A 17,377-nucleotide genomic window follows, 5' to 3' on the forward strand; every position below is an offset into this window, starting at 1 on the left:
AGGGAGAAGCAGGCTCCCCGCTGAGCAGGAAGCCCAACGTGGGGCTTGATCCCAGGACCCCAGGATCATGACCTGAGCCAAAGGCAGATGCTTCACCGACAGACCCACCCAGGTGCCCCTCATTTTTTTTTTCCAAAAAGAAGACCTAGCATCAGTGCACAGAGGTAATAGGAGGCACATCCTGTTGGCCTAGTAATTCGAGCTGATGAAAGCTGTTACAGGACAAGATGTGAGGCAGTGAGTTTTCATATCTGGAAATACCAGGCAGAGAGTGGACAACCACTGCGAGGGGCTCCTCGATGGGTGGGGGCTGGGGAACATGCTGAGCAAGGGTCCAGGCAAGTGGAAGACTATATAATCACTGAGTAAATAATGGGCATAAATCAGTCGTGAAGGACTAGCTGCTTATTGTTTTTGTTCCAAAAGAATATCAATCAGTATTCCCCACAGAGGGAAGACCCTGCGGACACACAGAAGTAGTCGACACCAACTGCAGGGCCTTAGAAGAAACGGGCCCTGCTGACACTTTGACCGTGGACATCCAGCCTCCAGGACGGTGAGGACTTCCTGTTGGCGAAGCCATCCATCTGTGCTAGTTTGTTAGGGCGGCCCTGGCAGACCAATACAGACTTTTTCCACCTCCTCCAGCTAAAGTGGGTAAGCCAGGAAATACTCCTATCTAGGAAGGGTCCCGACAGAGTTAATAAAAAGCCACTTGCCTCACAACTCAAGATACCCTGTGTTGGTCCCTCAATTCCATTTCTGGGTATTTATTTAAAGGAAACAAAACACTAACTTGAAAAGATAGGTGCACTCCCCCATGTTCACTGTAGTATTATTTACAATAGCCAAGATAAAGAAACAATCTAAATGTCCATTGACGGATGAATGGATAAAGAAAAATGGGGCGTGTACATAAAAAGGAATTTTGCCATTTGTGACAACATGGATGGACCCTGAGGGTGTTATGCTGAGTGAAATAACTCAGAGAAAGACAAATGTCGTATGATCTCACTTATATGTGGAATCTAAACAAAAAACTTGAGCTCATATGTACAGAGAATAGATGGGTAGTTGCAAAAGGCAGGATGTGAGCGGCGGGTGAAATTGGTAAAGTGGGGTCAAAAGGTACAAACTTCCAGTTATAAAATAAACAAGTTATGAGCTGTAATGTGAAGCATGGTGGCTGGAGTCAAAAACACTGTACTGTATATTTGAAAGTCCCTGAGAGTAAATCTTTAAAAAAAGTTTTCAAGGCTTCCTCAAAAAAATAAAGTTCTCATCACAAGAAATGTGTTACTATGTGAGGTAACAGATGTTAACTAGGCGTATCGTGGTGATCGCTGCACAATATATACAGATCTCAAGGCATTATGTTGTTCTTCTGAAACTAATATAATGTTTTTTAATAGCTCAATTAAAAAACCAAAAAACAAACCAGAGACTCCCTGGGTGTAGGCAGCCAATGGGAGAGTGACTCATTCCAGATCAGCCCACATAAGCCTGATGAACATCAGCGGGGAGCGTATGAACAGGAACACTGCCCCTCACTGACTAACTCTGTTATCTCAAGCACGCCTCATTGCTACGTGAGGTGGTTGCTTTCTGGATTGTATGAAGAATTTGTTTGTTCTACTGTTATTTTCCTCTTTATATTCCTTTGTATTTTTTCAAATTTTCTACCTGGACCTTGCACTAAGAAAAAAAGAAATACAAAATTTAAAAAGTAATCTGAGTCATTAAAACAAAGCCTGAGTCTTTTCCCTTGAAGGGTTTCGCCAAAAAAGCAGTAAGAACAGTAAGCTTCAAAACAAAGGATCAGAATCACGGTTTACTCAGTAGAAAAGTAAATTCATGTAACAAACCACTTTTTCAACTATCACTTTTACGCATTCTCCATTTTATGGCTCCTCTGCTGGCTTACAGATACTTTGGGAACAGGAGTAGAAGAACATTATGAGAGATCACCTTATGGAAATATTTGCGGTCATTACAGTGACGTCATGAATTACCTTCATGTCCACCGATGGGTCACCCTGCAGCAGTGTCCACTCATACTGGATGATGGCATGGTCATCTGTGCTCTCGCGGCCGTCCAAAACCACTCCATCTGTGGGTAGATGCAACACCACGTCCTGCCCGGCCTTGCTAAGTGGGGGCTCATCCTTTTCTGTGAAAGAAAATCAATAATTCACAAGAGAGATGATCCCCTATTTTTTAAATAATTTATTTAAAGAACTATCTTGTTTGCTAGAATAGATGTAGTCCAGTGAACAACTACAAAGACAATGTACAGCAACTAAAAGTACTTTTCTTATTGATTTTCATTGTATTCTCTTTACATAATAAACAATCAAACAGCAACATATTAGGAATACGGAATTTAACTGTAACGTGAAGAAGAGGAGGTGTGGAGTATCAGCTGGCAGCAGTAGCTAGGAAAGGTTGTGGGTACAAGACAGAGTACTAGGCTATCCAATCTGGAGTAGTACTTTTATTCTCTAGAGTCAGTTTTCATTTAATTCATAAACAATTTAAGTTCAAGCTTCTATGAAATGAATTTACCAAAAAAAAAAAGACTTATGAAACACATTTAAAAAAAAAATCTACCTCTGATATAGATTTTTTTTCTTATCCTCAAGTTTTTAAAGTAGAAGTGATATAAAGTATTCAATGCATAGAAAAGAAATTAAGTTTGGCAAGTTAAGGCAAGTTCTTGGATTCACACAAAATACAGCTCACTTAGAAATTTCCTGGAATATAATTTTTCATCTAGGAAAATAGAAAACATTCACAGGTTCTAACAACTAATTTTTATTTATTTAGTTTTAATTCTTTTTTTTTTTTTTTGAAGATCTTATTTATTTATTTGACAGAGAGAGAGAGAGAGAGAGAGCACATGCAGGGGGAGTGGCAGGCAGAGGGAGAGGGAGAAGCAGGCTCCCCGCGGAGCAGGGAACCCGATCTGCTGGGGCTCGATCCCAGGACTCTGGGATCATAACCTGAGCCAGAGGCAGACGCTTAACCAACTGAGCCACCCAGGCACCCCTAACAACTAATTTTTATAACAGAAGCTGGCACAGAGTTTCTGTATGATAGCAAAACAAGTATGTATTTACCTTTGATCTGGAATGGTACTAAATAATTCAAGGCTAACTTGAAGTAGTGTTCACTAACTACTAATCTTTAACTGGTCGCTGCTTTAGTGCTGACAGATACGAGAAGCTGCGTATGGAAAACATTTCTAAGGGCTGAGTTGTGAATATTTTACTGATTTAAGCTTATTAGTAAACTTACCCAAATGCACTTATATCTTAAAGAAACAGTAATATAACCGGGGAAAAACATCTGCAGGTTCTTATAATTTATCCTTTTTGGCATCACTATTTCCTCCCTCCTCCAGTGCCAAAGCTCTGTCTAAATTCTGGCCTGGATTTGTTCTTCCTTAATTTTCTCTGAATGACATTGCTAAGACACTGCTCTCTTCCTCCAGAACCCCATTTGCTTCCCAAGCAAACATCTAAGGGCCAACCCTGATATCCCAGGACCTGAGGCTAGCAGCAATCCCTATTCCTTTCTCACTAGGCAACAAAGGGTCAGCACTCTTGATACACTACAGCTGAAACAACTTTTCTGAAATTCTAATTTGATTGGGTCATTTCCCTGCTTAAGAAAAACCCTTCAACAAATTACCACGACCATTTAGATGTTCAGAGACCTGCTTGTCCAGCCCTATCTTCTCATCTACTGATCCTTGCAATACCCGGAAACAGAGAATTTCTATAAGGGGCTGGCAGCTCTTAGAGCCGTGGCTTTTCTGAATGAGAATACTGCTGGTAGCCTCGAAAAGAGACGCCTTTTTTACGAGCCTGTTTACAGGGCATAAGCACACTTGTTATTGCCAATGGTTACATTTGTCTATTGAGAAGATGAGTCCCCCCGCCTTTTTTGTTGTTGTTGTTATTGCTTTGTTTAAAAGATTTACTTAGTTGAGAGAGGGAGAGGTTGGGGGAGGAGCAGAGGGAGAGGAAAGAGAGTCTTTACGCAGACTCCACGCAGAGAGTGGAGCTGGATGGAGCTGGACGTGGGACTCAATCCCGTGACCCTGAGATCATGACCTGAGCCAAAATCAAGAGTTGGATGCCTGACTGCACCACTCGGGTGCCTCAAGACGAGTCCCATTTTTATAGTCATTTAAAACAATGAGGACTAATAACTCAGATTTAAATAAGCCACACTAGCAACTTCTGCCAAAGAAGAAATTTGTTCCGCCTTTTCCATCTCTGAGCCAAGTGCTAGTGTCTGAGGTCTTTATTCTGCCTCTCCCAGGTAAGGAGAGGTGACAATTTCATTACTAATACGCCATTTTACAGAGGGTTACAGAGAGCTTTCTTTTGGCTCTGGAAGTTTTCATTGCTTTCCACATAATGGTTTATAGCACTTTATAAGGAAAGCATCTTATAATTCGCAGTAATACATTACAGTTTGCAACTACTTGCATGAAAATTTATTTTCAAATACTTTTTGTAAGTAAACAAACTAAAATATACCTATATGATATAAACAACAATGAATGCTATATTTTTAAGCTCTCAAAGACGTAACCCCAAAGACTTTAAGATGGAAAAACCAGATAAGTTCTGAAATATCCCACATAATTACAAAACTAATTAATCGTACCTCTCCCTGGAGAAGAAAAAAAAAATCACTGTTTTAGTTGTTTACTTTTCTTTAGGTAAGCTTTGAGATATGATTTATGAACACAGCGAAATCCTCGTATCTTCCACATTGATCACTGTTGTAACTGAAATAAGAGAGATATATTTCCTCCTTGGTTCAATCAGGCAAATTATGCTGTGTAACATATTCTGAAATAAGCCAGAGCTTATCTACCTAGGAACGGGTCTTAAAAACAAACAAGAAGAGGAAAGGAGCGTGCTATCATTCAAAAATATTTGACTTGCTGGGGCACCTGGCTGGCTCAGGCGGTTGCATGGGACTCTTGATCTCGGGGTTGTGAGTTTAAGCCCCATGTTGGGTGTGGAGATTACTTAAAATCTTTAAGGGGAGCCTGTGTGTCTCAATCGGTCAAGTGTCTGACTCTTGATTTCGGCTCAGGTCGTGATCTCAGGTCATGAGATGGAGACTGGCATGGGGCTCAGCACAGGGTGTGGAGGCTGCTTGAGATTCTCTCCCTCTGCCCCTTCTCCCCCCCAACTCGGTCTCAAAAAAAAAAATTCTTTAAAAAAATTCGACTTGCTGATAAAGAACAAGATAAAGGTAAATTTAAATTATCATCATAAAAATGTAATAAATCAATGTGAGGTACCTTAGAAACACTGATTTCTTTTGAAAACTAAACATACTTGGTCAGATCTACAGAGGCAAACTAAGATTCATACCAATTTTGATGAAGCAAATCAAGTTAAGATATTTTATACAGATAAGAATATTGTTAAGTAATCTGATTTATAACCCACTGCTATGAACGCAGCCTTAATAACAAGGAGATTCTGGAATCTGGCTCTGTACTGTGTGGGCACAAAGGACATAATGGAGGTTGAGAAATTAGCAGAGACTCCTGAAGTCAGGACACAGAAGTGAGGCCAGACTAAGGGAAGAGGCTTAAATACTGTGTGTCGAAATCCATGTGGCTGGTTTGTTTTTGTGGTTTTCACTTTTTTTGTGCGTTCTTCCTAATTGTAACACTTCAGGAAAAGATTATTCACAACCCCAAACTGATTATCATCATTTTTGGTGTATACCGTTATAGTCTTTCTCTATATGAGCTGATGATAGTAAGAAAGAGGTGGCATTTACTGGGTGATTCCTTTGTACTGGGCACCAGGCTAAGTGCTCATGAGCCTTATAATGTCACTCAACTTTCACAAATCTCCGAGGTAGGTATTATCATCTGCATCAGACTCAGGAGGAAATGAGAGTCAGGGGCTTAGTTGCCTAAGATGATAGAATTGATAAATTTGTCAGTTCAGAGGTCAGCCCAGATCTTTCTAAATATACTTTGGGGGTCCACAAAGTGTATCCCAATTACAGGAAATATAAATCTACATCCTGAATTAGCCTACTAACTTATTAATATGTTGTATTTATTGATATTTATTCATATATTCTAGCATTGCCCATGTTACTACATAAACTTCACAGCTGCCATTTTAATTTTTAACCTCTGGTATTGGACTTTTACTTTATCATTTTTTTTCACCATTATAAATAATGCCACAATAAATTTTCTTGCTCCTACTTTTTCTTTAGCATGGATCACTTTCCTATAAAAATATCCCAGAAGAACAAATGACCATTTTAATGGTCTCTGCTACATATTTCCTGCGAGACACTTGGACACAGCTCCACAACTCACGTGTGGCAAGGCTTTGGGCAGTTTACTTTCTCTCACAGAGCCTTCTGGTACACCGGGGATTATAACAGAACCTAGATCTTTAGCTGTCGTGAGGAGAGTGAGCTCATGTGTCTAAGGACCTTATAATAACGCCTAGCACCAAACTCAATCAGTGGCCACAACAAACACGGCTGATGGGTTCTGCTATAAATTTGTGCCACCCCATTCCACCTGCCCCGTCATCATTTCATGACATTTTTATTCACCTCAAATGGCCCCCTGACAAATTCTCAGCAACAGCTTTCCTAAACGATATTTACGTTCAGTTAGCCTCTGTATACTCTCAAAAGCTAGAAAAAGGCAATTCGAGAAGGGAAAAGGTAGAAGTTTCAGAAGCATAAAGAGCTGCAAGAGGTTAAGCACCTAGGCAAGGCAAACACAGGGCATGTGGGTAGGTAACCTTTGCCTTAGCTGCAAATGAGGGCACCTCAGGATCTGAGCTACACCCTTCTAGTTTCCATGTTGCTGGGTATCTGAAGTGTGTATACAACAGTGTTTTCCAGAATGAAGACCAAGCCCTGTGACCCTGAGGTCACCCATTTGATCCCTAACATCTACATAATTGAATTCCCAGACAAATTCCCTAGGGAAGAGAAGGGCAAAGAAGGAAGCAGGAGAAAAGTGACTCAGAAACTCCTATTAGTAAACCTTTTTTTTCTTCTAATTTCCATGTTTATTTTCCTTTAATTTCCCCTAGCTTATAAGAAAGCTTCCTTTGGTGATGTTGGTTTCTTCCAGATGTGCAGTGAGAACAAGAGAAAGGGAATTTGTTTCTTCGCTGCTGGTATTTTTTAGTCCATGTTTGAGCAAGAGGAAGGATGTGTGTGTAATAGCCACGGGGCAGGCTCAGAGAAGCTGGCGGAGGTCCAAGTGAAAGCGTCTCTTGCTTTTGCTTCAGGGAGAAAACACTGGGGTTCTTCCAAATGTCTGCCTCAGGGCTGAGCAGTCACAGGGTGACCTTTGATGTCAGCTCTCCTGACAAGGGTCCTGAGCTTTCTCTCAGGTGGACGTGGGCCCTTGTGGACGTGGTTTCCCAGACCCTTCTCTTTGGACCTGTGGGTTTTGGAGACTCCAGATTTCCAAAGTGGCTGAAGCTACCCCCCCCCCGGCCCCCAATCTCACTATATCATTATGTTATCATAAATCAAAGAGCAACAGAATGCAATCAAACACACAGCCAACCACACATGGGCCCAATCAAGGTTTTATTCCCTCAACGGCTTTAATCTCCAACTGCCACAATTTTTTTTGTGCCTCCTGTATGTGCCTTGACTGTCATTCAGGGCATCTGCAGCAAGTACAACCATAGAATGAAAAACTTCATTGTTAACTCTTTTAAAAAGAGACGTGCCTTCAACTTTTTTATTTTCAACTAAAATCAAATCCCTTCCTTTCCCTCTTTACAATCAGCCGGACCCACTTCAAAATTCCCAACACCAAGTTTCCCTTCTCATCTCGTCTGATGAAAGCCACTGCACATGGAATCACGAGTGAGTCGTGAGAGCCAAGCTAAGAAACGGGTGTGCTATGAACAGTCTGGCATCTAATTAGATTTTGCTCCTGCGATTACTTGCCACAAACTATGACTTACAAAAATCTGAGCCTAAAATAAACTTTTTTTTTTTTTTTTGCTTCGAGCTTTCCTCCTCCTTTAAATCGAATTTCTGTGAATCCTCTCAGATCAGCCTCCCTCCCCAAGGCTAGAAAAATTCCAGAAGCAGACCATGGTGCCCTCTTCTGCCCAGTCTTCCAGGGTTTCTCAGAAACCACCTATAAAACAGCAATCAAAGCCACTCCTCTGGATGCTCGCGAACTAAAACAACTTGGAACGAGCTGTTCCATTTCCCACTTGGCTGTACTGCCTAAGCGGTCTCCCGGATGCAGCCACCCAACAGGTGCCTGGGCAGCAGGACCCAGAGGTCTGGCCCAGCCTCCTCCCGCGCAGTGCTCACCCTTTCGAGCCGAGGCTTCCAGGTCTTCCCGCCCTCCCTCCAGGGCGCGGCTGAGGCTGTAGCTGCTGTAGCCGCGGTGCAGCGCGAACTTGCAGACGCTGCGGCCGCGGGCGGTGCAGTTGAAGAGGTAGCAGCCGAGCGCGGCGGCGGAGGACGCGGGCCGCCGGGGCAGCTCCACCACGGCCACCGAGCAGCGCGGCTCGGAGCAGCAGGCCGCCACGCACTGCCGCCAGTCTCGCACCGCCGCCGGCGCGGTCAGGAAGCTGGCGCCCGCCGCGAGGGAGTCCTTGGTGCGGATGATGGCGTCCGGCATGGCGCTGTAGCCGCCGCCGCCCGGGCCCGGGCAGCCCTCCTGGGGGGGGCCACCGCCCGCGCGCAGCTCCAGCTCCAGCTCCTCCTGCGGCCGCTCCTGCTGCAGCTGCCGGCGGAACTCCTCCAGCAGCTGCTCCACTCCCGAGAGCTGCGCGTGCAGCTCGGACAACGGCTCGGAGGGCTGGCCGGCCGCGCGGCCGCTCGGCAGCCACAGACAGAGCAGCAGCAGCCCGCGCAGCGCCCGGTGCCGCGGCGGCCGCCCGCGCCCCGAGCCCGCGCTCTCCCGGGCGGCGAAGGCCATGGCGGCCGGTAGCTGAGGCAGCGAGCCTAGGCGGGGCCGCTGAGCGGGAGGAAGGCAGGCGGGCCCTAGGCCCTGGCACCTCACAGCACGGCCTCCCCGGGGCCCGGCTGAGCCCCAGAGGCCGCGGGCGCGCGGTCGCCGGCGGGAACCGCAGCAACCGGAGGCATAGCCGGCCGGGCCTGGCACCGCCGCTCGTGCTTTCTGGAGGTTTCCGGGAAAGCCGGCGCCTCTCTGCCGAGACCCGGACTCACTCTGAGGAAGCAAGACGGCCTCGGCGTGGATCAGCACCCGGCCTGTGAACAGCTGCCTCTGCTGGAGCGGAGGCGCGCCAAGCCCCGCCCAGCGCCCTCCCGCCCCGCGTGCGGCCCCGCCCTACCTCCCACCAGCTCCCTCCCTCCTGCGTGCGGTCCCGCCCCTTGCTCCCGTCGACCCTTGCCACCCACTGCCTTCTTTCGCAGGCTCCTCCCAAGCTGGGAGAGCGCGGGAGGGAGACCTGGAGTGTAGGTGTCTAGTGGTCTGTACTTAGAGTGCATCTGCGACCGCGGCCCTCCGAGTCTGGGCGGTGTTTGTGCCTAAACCCGCTCGGCTTTATTAACACGCGAGACCTGCTCGGGTGTCAGCACAAAGGGGAAGCTCAAATCTTTGTGACTTTAGGGTCTGCTTTAGAAAAGAGACTTGAACTGGGGAACCACCAGACACAGTCTTCAGGCCTCCTCCATCGTCCCCGATTGTTGACACATTGGGTTCCCCAGATGTACTTGAATAGCACAAGGCGGTCGATGCTGTTGAAAAATATAAAAATCAAGTAGTCACATGCAGTCATATTTCTACAGACCTACCAGAAATCTGAACACAGCCAATTATGAGGACCCGATGAGCTCTCTCATATATAGCATGTAAAGAGGCCTTCAGCTTGGATCATGTAAGATGTGAAGATAGTGAAGATATATTTTATTTAATTAAACTTAGCAGATAACCTTTTCCTTTATTGAGATTCCCTTGACATAACATGTTAGTTTTAAGTGTAATGATTCAACATTTGTATACATTGTTGAAGGATCACGACAACATCTGTCACCATACACAGTTCTAAAACTGAGCAGCAGTTTTGTTTTGTTTTTTTTAAAGATTTTATTTATTTATTTGAGAGAGAGCACGAGCGGGAGGGGCAGAGGGATACTAGAGAGAATGTCACGCTGACTTTGCACTGAGCCCAGCGTGGGCTAGATCTCCCACCCTTTGTGGGTGGATCACATGACCTGAGATCTTGTCCTCAGGGGAAACCAGGAGTGGGTGGCTTAGCCGACTGCGCCACCCAGGGGCCCCAAAGCAGTAGTGTTTTAAACGGCCTAATAAGGTTTATGAAAATCCAGTCCAGTGGAAACCACAGCTGAGAGTTGTAAATGCCTGCCAGTGGCTTCTACATCTTTATTAGTTCAGTCTCCACTGATCGTTTTTGTCCTGATTATGGATCACATTTTCTTGCTTTTTGGCATGTCCAGAAGTTTTTTTGATTGGATGCATGAACATTGTAATTTGTACGTGGTTCAATGTCATTTTTAGGAGGGAAAGAGAAAATAATTGGAGAGGAAAATAGCATTTTCTGATATGTATGTATATATATATTTTTTAAATTTTAGAGCTTATATTTAGGAACCCATTGCTTTCAGTTCTAGAACAGAGAAGGACATAGAACTAGAGGGTAAAAATACAAAAGAAGAAACAAGAAAAAAAGTCCAGTATTTCTTGCTATTTCATGGAAAGGACAGTTCATAGAATTCATGAGGTTGTGTATAGGCATGACTCTGAAGTGGAAATACTGGCCTCTTCGCCCTACAGGGAGTGGCCCACTTCGGGTTACAGGTTCTTCCACCTCTGAGATATTCACCCCACACAACGGAACCTACTTAACGATGTCCTCGACAGCATAAAGATGTCACCTTAGACCTCAGAGAGCTCCAGTAGGCTTATGATAAGGAGAAAGTGTCGCTAGTGATAAACATGGATCCTGAAGGTAGCATTCAAATCTTCTAAATACTAGCTACAATAAAAATAATTATTAATATGAAAAATAAACATGTATGATAATAGGAGATAGCATTAATTAATAATTGTAATGATTTCAAAGTTTGGCAAGCACTTTCAGGCACATGATTTCATATGGCCTTCATAGAGATTTTCAGATGGGCACAGGACCATCACTCCTGCCTTTGGGAGAGTGGAAGAGAAGTCAGTACAGAGTGAGACCCAGCTCACATGTTCCATGGGGAAGATAATGAGCGAGATTGGGAGGGACAGCGTTTCTCGGGAGCATTCATTTCCAATCCTGCCAGCACTGCTAAAGATTCCCCCTCTCTAACTTCACCACAGGGTCCTTTTGAGAGAAGTGGAAATGACTGAATGTGTTTACCATTAACAGTAGTTAATGGTTGGTTATTTCTGGGGTGTGAGATGGGAATAGTGGAGGGGGATATGCACTTTTTTACTTCATAAGACTTCATATCAGTTGAAATTTTTATAATGAGCTTCTCATAAAGTATTTTTCATTTAAAAAAAAAAGAGCACGCTCTTTCTTCTGCTGTAGCCATAATAAAGGGGTTGGATTTATCCTACAAAGTTAGATGAAAATTTCAGGAAAAAAAAAAAAAAAAGAAAGAAAAAGAAACAATGTGCTTCAGACATCAGATAACAGGCAGCACAAGACCCAGGAGAAGGGATACTAAGGAAGTGATCCTTCTGATTGCCCTGGCTTCCTGTCCCGAGAGGGATTCCAAACTGCAGGGCGGGGAGGGCAACCCAAAGGGAGCCTGGCAGTCTCTCTGAGCAGAGAAAATGGAATTGAGAATCAGGGGGGCCAGGTGGCTAGAATCCACAGAGCAGAGTACCAGAAGGGAGAGAGCTGTGCAGAGATTCTGGAGGCTTGCAGAGGCCCCCCTCCCCCAACCCAAGCCTTCACCTGAGTACTGGGCAAGTGCAGGCATGTGAGGAAACTATCCAAGGCCAGAGAAAGAACCACTGGGAAAAGAGCGGGCAGAACAATTTCCCAGCTGCACAGGCCTGGAAATAGTTGGTGTTCTGGGCAGCCTGAGTGGAGAAACCTGTAATTCCAGGGTGCAGTGGGAGGGAAGGATTACAAGGAAGTGCAAGGATACTTTAGCTGGCAGGTGATAGATAGATGTTCATGCTTTGACTGTGGTGATGTTTCACTGGTGCGTGCCTATGTGAAGGCTCATCAGATAGTATACTTTAAGCAGATAGAGTTTATTGTCTTCAATTACACTTTAATAAAACTGAAAAAACAGGTCTCATTGCATAGTGTATTAAGAGGGAGATTTGGGCTGATTATGATTTGTGATAGAGGAAACAAATCATTTATCTCCAAGTTCTAGTTTCTCTCCTTTCATTTTTATCAGAAATAAAATACCTTTGTTTTGAAAACCTAAACATCAAAGACTTATCAATGGACGACGAAGAATTTGTATGTGAGGATACGTATGTCAGGACTGTGGGTTGAAAAGATGGAGATGCATTACTGTTTTATAAGATCACTAAGGGTAAAGTCCCGCAAATTGGGATTTGCACATTGTAAGTCCATTCATTGAATGTTGGAACAAGATTGTCACCCTAGTGACCACCATAAATGCTTGACAGGCATTCAACAAGTTCGACTAGTGCATGCAAAGAGCTTAGAATAGAATCTGACACGTGGTAGATGCTCGATAAATGCTAGTTATTATTATTATTATTTCTTTTTTTTTGAGATTTGCATTTTAGGTTTATTAGGGTTCCCAGATACAACAAACTCAACTATAATTTTTAAATCACAGCAGGTTATTTTTATGTTTATATTTCCCTGGCCATTTCAGATTTTTTTTTTAATAGTGAAGTACTTTTTTTTTTTATTTTTGTGGCATGAAATTTGCTTTTTTATTTTTTACTTTTAAATTTTTTTTATTTATTTTTTTGATGTAAAGTTCGATGATTCATTAGTTGCGTATAACACCCAGTGCACCATGCAATATGTGCCCTCCTTACTACCCACCAGCCTATCCCATTCCCCCACCCCCCTCCCCTCTGAAGCCCTCAGTTTGTTTCCCAGAGTCCATAGTCTCTCATGCTTCATTCCCCCTTCTGAGTACCCTCCCTTTCTTTATCCCTTTCTTCTCCTACCGATCTTCCTAGTTCTTATGTTCCATAGATGAGAGAAATCATACGATAATTGTCTTTCTCTGCTTGACTTATTTCACTTAGCATTATCTCCTCTAGTGCCATCCATGTTGCAGCAAATGTTGAGAAATCATTCTTTTTGATAGCTGAATAATATTCCATTGTATATATGGACCACAACTTCTTTTTTTTTTTTTTAATGATTTTTTATTATATTATGTTAGTCACCATACAGTACATCCCCAGTTTCCGATGTAAGGCTCGATGATTCATTAATATTGTATAACGCCCAGTGCACTCATGCATCACGTGCCCTCCTTACTACCATCACCGGTCTATCCCATTCCCCCACCCCTCCCCTCTGAAGTCCTCAGTCTGTTTCTCATAGTCCATAGTCTCTCATGCTTCATTCCCCCTTCTGATTACCCCTTTCTTTATCCCTTTTTTTACTGATCATCCTAGTTCTTATGTTCCATAGATGAGAGAAATCATATGATAGTTGTCTTTCTCTGCTTGACTTATTTCATTTAGCATTATTGGACCACAACTTCTTAATCCAGTCATCTGTTGAAGGGCATCTCGGCTCCTTCCACAATTTAGCTATTGTGGACAATGCTGCTATGAACATTAGGGTAGCATATGGCCACCTTCTCTTCACTAAAGCGTCTGTATCTTTGGGCTAAATACCCATTAGTGCAATGGCTGGATCATAGAATAGCTCAATTTTTAACCTTTAAGGGACCTCCACACTGTTTTCCAGAGTGGCTGTGCACCAAGTGCATTCCCACCAACAATGTAGATAAGAGGGATCCTTTCTCCACACTCCTCTCCAACTATTTGCTTGTTTCTTGCCTTGTCAATTTTTGCCATTCTAACTGAGTAAGGTGGTGGGTGTGATCTTGAGTGTGGTTTTGATTTGAATTTCCCTGATGGCTAATGATTTTGAACATTTTTTCATGTGTCTGATGCCATTTTGTATGTCTTCATTGGGAAGAATTGTTCATATCTTCTGCCCATTTTATGATTTGTTTATTTGTTTCTCATGTATTGAGTTTGAGAAGTTCTTTGTAGATCTTGGATACCAGTCTTTTATCTGTAGTATCATTTGCAAATATATTCTCCCATTCCATGGGCTGCCTCTTAGTTTTTTTAACTGTTTCCTTGGCTGTGCAGAAGCTTTTTATCTTGATGAAGTCCCACAAGTTCATTTTATCTTTTGTTTCTCTTGCCTTTGGAGATGTGTCATGAAAATGTTGCTGTGGCCGATGTCGTAGAGGTTGCTGCCTATGTTCTCCTCTAGGATTTTGATGGATTCCTGTCTCACATCGAGGTCTTTCATCCATTTAGAGTTTATCTTTGTGTATTATTATTATTTCTAGGTCCATTTCTTAATTTTACAGGTACAAAAACTAGGGCTCACAGAAATGAAGGAGATCCCCCAGGATGAGAAGGTGTGCAATGCCCAGAAGCCTGAATCTCCTACAACCTGCCAGCCAGCCAGGGGGTCAATATACTATGATTCCGCCTTGTCCACACCACTTTTGGAGTCTACTTTGCCCACATCCCTGGGAGGGGCAGCCCCAGCGCCCAGGTGCCCCACCCCTGGGAACCAATAATGAGCACCCGGCACAAGCTGAGCCCATCAGGTACTCTCTCCCAGGAATCTAAAATATAGAATTGAGAAACAGATGGAAACAGTGAGAACCGCATAGCTGGAAAGCCAGGTCGGCTCCCGGGCTCCATGGAAGGGGAGGATGGAGCAGAGGACCTGCTCAGCAGAGGGGCACACACGGAGCAGTGAGGAAGGGCAAGCAGAGACAGTGACCACAGCCCTGAGAGAGGAACAGAGCAAAGACAGGAGCTGCCTGACAACTTTAAAGTGCCAGATGGGGGCTCAGTCCTTGGGCGGCTGCCTTCGGCTCAGGGCATGGTCCCGGAGTTCTGGGGTCAAACCCCGCATCAGGCTCTTCCGCTGGGAGCCTGCTTCTTCCTCTCCCGCTCCCCCTGCTTGTGTTCCCTCTCTCGCTGGCTGTGTCTCTCTCTGTCAAATAAATTAATAAAATCTAGAAAGAAAGAAAGAAAGAAAGAAAGAAAGAAAGAAAGATGGCTTCCCTGAGCACCTCCTTGGCCTTGTACTTGGGGTTCTTTGCATGGACTATTTTTATTCCTTGCAGTCAAGTGATCCAGGTTTGGCCTGATTAAATTTCTGTGGGTGGCAAGCAACAGGAACCCAATTCAAACTGCCTTGAGGAAAAAGGGCCACTGTGCCTAAGCATGTGAGATGACTTGCAGGCAGGGCTGGAAGGGCACGTGGGCCTGGAGGAGGGCCAGGGCCCAAAGGTGGAGAGCTCTGAGCCATCAGGCAGCTGGTTTCCAGGGTTACTTCTCCCTTCTAGGACCAAGCAGTCTTGGCTGTCCACCTCTCTCTGTGCCCACGATTCCTGCTTCTCTCAGTCTGGCATTTTCTGCCCTCCTTGTGCAAAGCCTGAGTTTACCTCATCTCAGTTCCAGCAATGCATGGAAACTGAGACCGGCGACTGTCAGTCCCAGGAGGGAGATTCCGTTGAGTCCAGTTTGGTCCTGTGTTGCCCCCAGGTGCTGTTACGGAGGTGCAGAGATCAAGAAGTAAGAACATGGCTTCGGGCCCTGCCTTCCCTCCCCCACTGAGGATGGAGTGAGAGAAAGGCCGCGGTAGGGAGCTGGGGAAAATCCTGAAAAGTCATCTTCTCACTGACTAAGGCAATGCCTAGCATTTGCTTGGACACTTCTTTTGATTTTTACTTTAAATTTAAGAAACAATGATAAGAAGTGTGTTAGGACTGCCAGCAACTGTTCTGAGTTCTGCACAAACACTGACTTCTTGACTTAAAGCAACCGTACGCAGCATATACCGCGACTATCCCCATGGTATAGTGGGTGGGAAAATCCGACTTCACATAGCAAAGCTATTCCATCTTGGGGCAACTCTACTATATCCATTAGAACGCTTTTCCTTATATTCAGTTATAATCGGTTTGTAGCTTCCAAGTATTTGTCCTAGTTCATTTTCATTTGCTCTCTCAGAGCGATCTGTACCTTCTCCCAAGTGACAGGCCTTTAAATCTCTCTCATGCAACTCAGCCTGCTAAATACAGTGCGGTCTTAAGTCATGGACAGCAGAACCTGTGCCAACACTCACTGGTCGTGCAGCCCTGGGGCAAGCCACTTACTCTCTTTAAACCCCAGATTGCTCATCTGTAATACAGAAACAATTGCCTTACCTTACTTCCCACACTTGCAGGGAGGTGGGTAAGTATGGGGTTGGTGGCGCGGAATGGTAGGGGGAGGGAGGGTCTGGGGGCTGTGATGGGGAAGGGACAGGGACAGTGGGTGGGAATTGCCTGGCTCCCAGAGAGAAACCACCAGCAAAGCCCCTCTATTGCTCACTCCCTCACCCTCCCTTTTGCACGTGTTCATTGGTCTGTCAGCTCCACCATTTTCTCCCGTTGACCAGGAATTCCCAGGCTGTTATCTGAAATCACCTTTTGAGACCTTAGTGATACCTGTGCCTTTAGTTGTTTATGTCATGAGCGTTGATTTGAGAGGCTTGCTGTAACAAAGTTCCACTTAAAGGGTTCTGCACTCATCCCAGTGATGGAGGAGGAAAGGGAGCCCCCACACCAACAAGCAATTCTTCAGACACCAGCCGGGGAGCCTCCAATTTAATTCAATTCTGACACTGTCTGTGTGGAGATAACAATAGATCCCACAGGTCAAGGGGTCAGTCCTACAAGGCTCCCTGACTCACCACCCTTGAGATGCCAGCTACAAATTAGGATTGTCACCGGTGCTTCTGATCGACCAGTAATTCCTTCCTTGGCTTTCAGTAATTTGCAAGAGCAGCTCACAGAACTCAGGAAAACATGTTACCCATTACACCACCAGTTTATTGTAAGTGGATAAAATTTAGGAACAGCCAGAGAGAAGAGATGCACAGGGCAATATATGGGGAAGGGCACTGAGCTTCTATACCCTCTTCCAGAACACCAGTCTCCCAACAAGTCCAACAACCCAGAAGTTCTCTGTACCCCATCCTCTTGGGTTTCTATGGAGGCTTCATTACATACATACGATGATTTACATCATTGGCCATCAGTGATTGATTCAACCTCCAACTGGTGTTTCTTTCCTGGATGTCTGGACTGACAGGACATGGGACTGAAAGTTCCAACCCTCCAATTACATGGA

The 17,377-nt window shown here is 44.7% G+C and overlaps 1 protein-coding gene across 1 annotated transcript in view; it reads right to left on the bottom strand.

Moving 5' to 3' along the window:
• Positions 1 to 8,998, bottom strand: part of LRP11 (LDL receptor related protein 11) — a 42,569-nt gene extending 33,571 nt beyond the window's left edge. Inside the window, exons 1-2 of the mRNA XM_008695055.2 lie at positions 8,371 to 8,998; positions 2,013 to 2,170 (exon numbers count right to left, since the gene is read on the bottom strand). Coding sequence (XP_008693277.2) covers positions 2,013 to 2,170; positions 8,371 to 8,983 — 771 coding nt within the window. The 5' untranslated portion in view covers positions 8,984 to 8,998. The remainder of the gene's footprint in view (positions 1 to 2,012; positions 2,171 to 8,370) is intronic.
• Positions 8,999 to 17,377: the final 8,379 nt, after the last annotated feature.

This window comes from Ursus maritimus, unplaced genomic scaffold (assembly GCF_017311325.1).
Source record: "Ursus maritimus isolate PB19 unplaced genomic scaffold, ASM1731132v1 scaffold_13, whole genome shotgun sequence".
Lineage (NCBI taxonomy): Eukaryota > Metazoa > Chordata > Mammalia > Carnivora > Ursidae > Ursus > Ursus maritimus.